Source organism: Rhineura floridana, chromosome 5, assembly GCF_030035675.1.
Source record: "Rhineura floridana isolate rRhiFlo1 chromosome 5, rRhiFlo1.hap2, whole genome shotgun sequence".
In the NCBI taxonomy this organism is placed as follows: domain Eukaryota; kingdom Metazoa; phylum Chordata; class Lepidosauria; order Squamata; family Rhineuridae; genus Rhineura; species Rhineura floridana.
The window spans coordinates 72,863,626-72,872,487 of NC_084484.1; the positions used below are offsets into that span (position 1 = coordinate 72,863,626).

Below are 8,862 nucleotides of genomic sequence, written 5' to 3' on the forward strand. Positions count from 1 at the left end.
AACAGCAGAATATAACATAACTGGATGCACTAAAATAAAAACAAAAATTTCTCCTTCTTAAAGGACAAAGTAGCTATACTTCTTCCCTCTGATCTAAATCTCCTTTTACCCTTATGTTGCCCGTGGAGGTTAGACCTGTAACAGAATGGGGGTGGTAAACAACCTTGCTTGTGTTTCTCTCCACCATTTTTTAAAAAAAGTTTATGTGCACTCCAACACAACCTGACTAAAATGATAGCCCCATAGGAGCATAAACCAACTAGCCTAAACAGGAAGTCTGGAAAACCACTGGGGGGGGGGGGAAGAGAGAAAGAGAGATGGACGCACAGGAGGTGGAAAGAGTGAAACTCACAGGAGACTTCTCCACAGTTTGTCTCAGCTCTAGTTAGTTTTATTTCCTGTACAAGTAGTTTTTTCTCTATGCAAGCTAAACACTAGTGTCAGGGTCATAACACATAGTATCTGATAACGCAGTAGCAGAACACATATTCTGCATGCAGAGGGTCCCCAGTTCAATCCCCAGCATCTCTCAAGTAGAGATGAGAAAGATCCCTCTCTGAAACCCTGGAGATCTATTGCCAATCTGTACTGAGCTAGATGAACCAATGATATAAGCAGTTTTTTATGTGCCAAAGGAAAGGGGAGTGTGCCACTCATATTGTAGACATTAACCAGCACACCGTTGTGACATTCACAAATATTTCAAACAAGTTTTCAAATCTCAGTGGTTCAGCTACCCAAGGAAATGAATGGCTTGTATCCGACTATGTCATCCCATTTGTGCCAGGACATCTGCTTGTGCAGCAGAATTTCCCCTCCCTTTCCTCCCCCTGTGCACCCCCCAATTCTGTTCTGGGGGTTGCTTCAATCCTCCAGAGTAGATGGGGGTATGGGAGAGGAGAGAGAAAGGATGTCCCATTGTACAAGCAGAAGTCCTTGTGCTAACAGGGTGACTTTGTTGGATGCAACCCAATATTTCCCAGCAATATTGTAGATTAGGGCTAGGAAAAGGAGACATACCTAAAACAAACCAACAACACCTTGAATGGAGAAAATCTGCATTCCATGTAGCAGATGAGCTAGAACTGCATATTTTGTGTTAATTAGTTGTTTTGGACCCACAACATACATATTCACTATTACTTTTATCTGAATGAAGAGTCCATTGTACCCTCGTAGCAAGCCATCCAGTTCATAATACACAGCAAACCAATGTTGTCCTTTAGATATTCTGCATGGTTGACAGTTAACTACAGTAATACAAAATTATGGCGAGTCCATTACTGAGAGTCTATTAAACAGGGGGGAAATGCAATGGGGCTAATTTTATGCTTGGACCACTGTTTATAATACCCTTGTAGGCTGGGAGAACACATGCTAGGCTCGTCCACTGAATAAATCCCCACTCTAATCGAGAATGCTCTTAGGTTTAAGAGCCATGAAGTCAATAATGTCCAGGGGAGGGGTATATGGATATATTTTGGATAGAAGAAAGAGTGTTTTCTCTAGTCCCAACTAATGCCCTCAAGACTCATTGTGCTGCAAAGCCTTTAACAGCTTAAAGTAGAGGCTGAAAATTAGATCTGGGATATCTACCCCCTCAAACCCAATTTCCTCCTTCATCATCATAGAGAGAGGTAATATCCCATACCCCACATTGTACTGCTGAAGTTCAGGGCTAAATTAAAAAAATCCTGCTCACCTAACCTGAAGCTCAGCAGTCAATGCTGCCTGGCAACTGTTCAACTGCTGAGCTTCAGGTCTAGGTGAGCAGAAAGCTACTCATCTTGCCCTGTACATGAGCAGTCTCATGCTGCAGAAAGGCGAGTTCCCAACTGTTTCTGTTACACACACAATTCTTCACAGAAAATCAGTTTGTCTTACTCTAATAAGTACACAACTTGGTGCAGGATCGCAGCCCTCCATTTTCTAAATTTTTTCAACTTCATAAAAACATGTTCAGGTATTGAATCAATTTTCTTCAACCAAAACGATGAACACAAACCCCACCCCCATAAGGTTTATTAACGTACAATATAAATATTAAATCAAAATCCTGAGCAGAAATTTAAAATCCACTCCTGCCATGTTATCAGTCCCTACATAAGCATAAAAGATATTATATCCCACTTTTAGGTTCCAGCTCAAGAAGGGCCATATATTAATTTACAACAGACATTTACAATTTACTCTATTAGCATCAGTGTAACAACTTATGCAGTCAAGTTTCTCACATTTGGAGAAATCACAGGGGTCAGCAAATTTTGCAAATCTAAAAATAAAATATTTATTTACAGCATTCATAGGTGATTCTGTAACAAAGTTCTCAGGTTGCTATATCAGCTTGGTTAACCAAGAAATACCTTACTTTAGAAGCCCTCATCAAGAATTCAAAGTGAATGTATCAGGGTATCAGGTTTGTGCATGAAATACCCATTCCCAATGTCCCCATACCCACAGGAGACTTACGTATATCAAGCAGAAAGGTCTGAAATGGGCTTCTAACTGAATTCAGCTGCATTTGGTTCTAAACCTCTGTGTGATCAGAATGTCGTATTATCAGGTGTACCAATTACACAGACACTAAGCACATTCATTCAAACATATTGAGAAGCTCTTTTCTTCTGCTCAGCATGGGAAAGTCGAGGAAACACTAATAAGGATATTAGGAGCAGGAGAATCATCCCTACATGCCAAGATTTCTTGAGGACCAAGAAATCTTTGTGTGGAGATAGCAAGTCATAAAAATCCACTTTTTAACATTAATATAAACATAGGTAAGGGGAGAACAGATATAACAATACTAAATTAGCATACTTGAATTGCATCTGCACACAGCTAAACCATCAAATTGGGTATCTAGGTGGCAAACCAGAACAATCATCTGAGAGATCACAGGACAGCGTAAGATCTGAAATACAGCAAACAGTGTTTTCATGTATTATACCATCCATGCTTAAATCTTATCAAGCAGCTGTTTTGTGCTGTTTCACTTTATGATTTTTGTGCTGGTCAATGACCTTAATACAGAAAGATTGTTTGATATCAAGCAGCTCGCATCCATCGTGGAAAGAAGCAGGATGATGGGTTGCAGCCATCACCTCTGCCAAGACATCGTATCAGACCCTCTGAAACATCTTATTGGATGCTCTGAATTGCAAAGCTGCGAAGTCTGTAAATGCATGTAGGATGGAGTCCTCTAATTATTTTAGGTCAAGAAATAAACATCACCAATAGTCTTGCATTTAAATCCAGATTCCTTTGCCAATATCTCATTGTGAGTTCCTGCTACTGAAATTGCTGGTCCCATAAAATTTGATGGCTGCCTAATAAAAATTCAAGCATGTGGATTAGAGAAGGAAAACATTCACTAGTTTCTCTATTCATGAATAAGAATTTCAGCACCCTTTTGTGCTGTCTACATATTTACAAAATGCCAACTGGTTTTGAAGCATTTAAATCTCATCCTCAAGTCAGTTTGGTGACCAATCATCTCATGCACACACACAAACAAAAACCTGCTTAGTTGCTAATGAAAGAGCAACTAAGTCAAGGGAGCTATCCTCTTTCTTTCTGTGAACTGCAGGTTAACGTAAGAGGGGCTACAATCTCAGAGGGTTTTACAATTCCAACATTATACACTAATTCGAAGAGACTACTCATATGAGCAGCTCCTTGCAAAGAAAGAAAGAAGCTGGCAGCCAATCACCTGTTCAGACTTGGTGGTGAAGTACTACTGATCAAGGCTCTAAGGTCACTTCCAGATGACCTGTTTAATTAGCATTCATACCAATTTGTTTGTGGGGAGATTAGAAGACCTCAAGTATTTAATGAGCATTCATTAGTTTGTAGGGACACTGTGTCAAGCCAGTATTATCCAACAATTTCCAGTGTATTTTCCCCCTCACTTTCCTTTTCACAAAAAGTCCGATATTTTGAGGAAGAGGGATTGTTTTGCAAGAGCTCGTGCAGCCTGGATTTGCTGGGATGTGATTCAGTTCTACAAGAAAAAAGTGGCAGTCTGGAACCACCCTAAAACTAGATGATTGTTTTATTTTTCTGTTTTGCAAAGATTCTTCACGTGCCCCTGAGTATTAAGTGAACTATTTCATAGGTGCATAAGAAAGCTGCATGAATGATAGCATCACCAAAACCCAATTGAAGCAGAGTTCAGCACATGGCTACAATATGCATGGAACTCTTTCACCATCACAATATGGCTAGAATTTACCACAAGCCAGCTAAAACAGGGTCTGCTGATGGGGTAGTGAGAACATATTCCAAACCTCTCTAATTTTTAACAGTGTTTACTTACATCCAAGTAATACTGGTAACTGAATGCAAAGCTAACCATTTTGACTGGGAATGTTAGGTCTGCAGAGCTGTTTCAATACAGGCATATATCTGTATACGTTACACCAGAGTTTGTGCCCTGATGGGCTAAAATTCTGAATAAAATACAGTAACTTGTCAACATTCTCTTACCATTACAACCATTTTTTCTTATCAGGGTTCATCCATATCTGTCCAAGATGAGAGCAGAATTTTCCCTCTTTTCAGTCCAACAAATTAAAAAAAGAGGTAAATAAGTGCATATGCATCCATGGATTTTAAATGAACCTTTCTATATTTGCCAGCATGACAGGGTACACCACAGCTTTCTTAATACATAATAATACTGTTGTACTACTGTGTAGTTTACAAAAATGGCCCAAGTGAATACACCAGAAATAATTAATCCTACCAGGGTCATGCATGCTTACAGTTAATCATTTGCAATAGCTGAGAGAGTTTTATGTACGCATTACAACTATATATGGAATAAACCAAGTGTGTAGCAATTGACCCTACAAGCAGACAGTATAACACTTTTCAATGCAAGTTTAAAGAATTCTCTTCAGCTATTGGAACATGAAAGTAGATACATATGAATGAAATATAAAACACGCAATAATTCTATGTTGTATGCTTTGAGAAGTTCTTCCCACCAACAAGAATTGTCATGTTTGATTATATCTTCCCATCCAAACTTGTGCATCCATATGGCAAAAATACAATTTTATAAACACACACAAAAATTTACAGCATAACTTACAGCATAAGAGGTTCTTGGTGCAGGAGCTACTATACTATAAAAAAGACTGAATTGTTTCCTTAGCCTAAATAGCGTTATGTAGAAGTGATTTTACCTATCCACACTGCTTCAAAATACAATACTTTATAATACAATCTCAGGAATGCACAATCCATGCTCTAGCCCACACATTTTCATGTTTGTTTGGGAGGGATCCCGCTTTGGGAGCTATAATTTACGATCCAGTAAGATGACGCATGTGGAGGGGACACTTTTTCATTCAGTTATTCTACAAGGACAACCATAGTAGCATACCTGCTTCAGATGCTCTGATACATATTACAGTTCCTATACATGAGAGTATTTGGATGACAACCACAGCCTACTACATAAAAATGTACACCTGAGAGTAGCCATAGTCCACTTCTGAAGGTAGCTCAGGACATCCTCAATGGCTTCTCCTTCTCTCCCAGCAGTTTTATATATCTCCAACTCTCTGGCAAGCTATCTCAAGTGCCAATACATTCTCATTAATGAAAGTCCACAATAACCCATGCTACTAATGTGCAGTTCTCATCATTCATAAAGAACTACCTAGAGCAGCTACTTAGAAACTTAACTGGAAAAGGAATCATGAATCCCAAATCTGCCACTACTTGAAGTATTCAACACCAGACAGAGACTATGCATGTTTTATGTTCAGGGTCACATTAGCTTCTTGTCCTTCACCAGAAGAATTGTGAATTCACTGAAGAACATCTCCAAATTCTATTTCCTGACTCACCATCTTCAGAAAAGTAAACTTATTATTTCTTATTGTTTTCTCCTTTCATTGAGAAAACACATATGTTAAATAAACCAAAGTAACATTTGTTAAACAATTCATTGTCCTACAGGTACACAACCAGCTTTGAACATGTTGTACATTCTCCACCTTTCATACACTATAAAATGATATTAACTAATCAAACATAGTAAGCATTGGGGTGCCAAGTAATAAAATGGTTGGCAATCAGTAGCCTCAGTTACGTGGTTGTAAACAAACCCCACAACTTTTAAGAACTGCCCATGGCCTAACTGACTCTTCAGATGGCAACCAATTCACACTTGAACCACTTTGAACAGATCTGGAGCCAATCATAGATAAGGGGTTCAAATGGATTATCTGCAACTAGGCAACTTTATGCAAGTGTTTTAGTTATATGCTTTGTGAAGTAGAATGGGTTGCACATTTTACAACTGCTTAAGCTTCTATCATTGTTTTAATTATGAGCAACTGGAAGAGTCATTGAAAAGTGTAGCACAGCGTAATACAGGAAACAATAACAAAACTGGGCACAAGACAGTGAAAGCAACATAGACAACATAGACACCAAAGAAGTACTTAACACTGTCTGTCTTTACCCATGGAAATATAAGCAGAGCTTACCAGGATCTTACTCAGGATCATGGTTTGGTCTTGTGGATCCTGCTAATTTTATATTTAAAAGAGTGAATTGGTATAAAGTACAATTGGAGTGTCTTCCCCTCTGCGTTACAACCACTCCCACATCTAACTGGGACTAGGAGTCAAAACTTTCAGATCATAAGGCAAATTCCATACATGCTAGAGCCCCAGTATCTATCATTTTTAAAAAACTGAGTACAGAAACCTAAGACAAAGAAGAATGAAAAACATAATTCTACCCTTTGAGCATGAACCCAGATACATTTGATGCAGATACGATATGCTTTAGTGCTTTTGAATCTTCCAGACATGGTCGTTAAGGAACAGGAGGGATGAAGAACTCCCCTCTTTCCACGTACAGCAAGAGATGGAGATATTCTAGGGCTACGGATGATTATTAATATAGCTAATAATGAGTATTTGTATAATGCTTTCGAGTGTTCAAAGTGCTTCATATACATTAACTTGGAGATGGGTGGCTGAGGCAAAGAGGGAGTGACTTAACTAAGGCCATCTAGTGAGTTAATGAAAGAAAGGTTTCTAAACAGAAACTTCCCAATTCACAGCTCAGTCTCTGAGCCACCAATATTTAAGCTCTATCACCTATTGCAATTCCAGAATAAGAAAGAGGATAAAGAAAAAACTCTTGCCAGTAGTTAAATTGTAAAAGGGGTCCTGAGGCTCAAGTCTGCCCAGGAATCACAACCCTGTGACCTGAACTCTCCTGTGGATAATTCATTGGTACCCCCTGCATTTGGGCAACCCCAACACCGATTACAGGCCTCAGTAAACTCTGGCACGAATACACAAAGCCAGTTTTCTACCTCAGATTTCCACACGATGTAGGCGGAGACATGACTGCTGGGCAGATGTTGGCCCTTCCTCTGCTGGAGCCACTTCCTGGGAGAAAAGAAGATGCTGTTGGCGCCGCCACCACCAGGGGCGCTGCTAAGAGCCGAGGCGGAAGGCGCGCGCGCCAGGAAAGGCAGCTCCCACGCCGTGTGCCTCTTACCTCGAGGGCTCTCGTAGTCGAAGTGGAAGCTGCCGGAGGGCGACTTATCCAGCGGGGTGCTGGGCGTGGAGAGCGAGAAGGCGCCCTGCGGCGTCCCCCCGCCGGCCGGGCGTAGCAGAGCGCGCGAGGAAAAGGCCGCCAAGCATTCCGCTGAAGGGCTGCCCACCGCCCTGGCCCGAGGAGCGCGGACCAAGCTCTCCGCCGCCTCTTCCCCGCTAGAGCGGCCGATAACGGCTGGGTCCAGGCTGCGGGTCTGGCCGAGCCTCCGCTTGGAGAGGCTCTTGGAAGAGGAGGGCGAGGCGCCAGCTGCCGGCGAAGAAGAGCAGGAGAAGACGCTGTTGAGCAGGCTGTGCGCCGACATCCCGAGGGCGACGGCGGCGCAACCCTCGCTCAGCCTGTGCTGCCTTTCCCTTCAGCCGGTGGCGCTTTAAGCAGCTGCGGCTTCCTCCACCGCGCTGCCCTGACCGCTGCGATGGGCTGCTCATTGCATGCTCTCACTGAGGTGGGAGAGAAGACTTAGGCAGAAGGAAGTATTCCGGCGCTGCCGTGGAGCCTGTCAGAGTCCACCCCTCTTAGGCACCGCGCGCCCTTGCGTTCCCCTGTCAGCGCCGGCACGAGATTCTTTCGCAGCAACAGGCGGCTGCTTCTCTAAGAGCTCGCGCGCCTTTCTTGCCAATGGGTTGATGGCCGCGTTCTTCACCTCCTCCCTCGCTGTGTCCTGGCCCTGATACTGCCAAGAGTTGCTCTATGATGAAAGCCTAATTTGGCAGGAGGATGCAAGCGCTTGGTCCTCGTCTATCTCTCCGGCCGTCCTTACGAGTTTGACCGTGACTGGGCCCCCACCTGAAGTGGAGACTTGGCTCTCCGCGCAGGCTATCTAGAAGAAGCGTCCTGTGGCTGACCAGCCCTGTACGCGCGCCTCGAAGTTGCGCAATGGGTGCTGCTTTTAATCTTTTGTCAGGTTGTGTCCCACAGCTATTGGATTTCATAGGATGATGTTTGTGTAATTCGGAACAGGTCTTGATCCAAAGAATTGCATTGTGGATTGTGGTGTTTTTACCTGCCCTCCCCCGCCACCTTTTTTTGACTCCTGGACTTTTTTTTTTTTTTTAATGAAGTTTAGGGACGATTATTCTTTCAGGAGTTAATGAATGATAGCTTCTAAGAATTAGAAACTAGGACAATTACTCTGGCCTAAGTCTAATATAGGAGTGGATGTCATTTTTAAATGCTCTCCATTCCTCCTGTTCCTTTGTGAAGTAGTGGTTAATACGGCAATGGAAGAAAATGCATTGATGCCCCCCTTTTCTTGTTTTTTCACCAACACCT

The 8,862-nt window shown here is 42.2% G+C and overlaps 1 protein-coding gene across 1 annotated transcript in view; it reads right to left on the minus strand.

Moving 5' to 3' along the window:
- The window catches only part of ARHGAP6 (Rho GTPase activating protein 6), a 348,770-nt gene extending 340,337 nt beyond the window's left edge, over positions 1-8,433 (minus strand). Inside the window, exon 1 of the mRNA XM_061627098.1 lies at positions 7,346-8,433. Within this exon, the coding sequence (XP_061483082.1) occupies positions 7,346-7,894 (549 nt within the window). The 5' untranslated portion in view covers positions 7,895-8,433. The remainder of the gene's footprint in view (positions 1-7,345) is intronic.
- Positions 8,434-8,862: the final 429 nt, after the last annotated feature.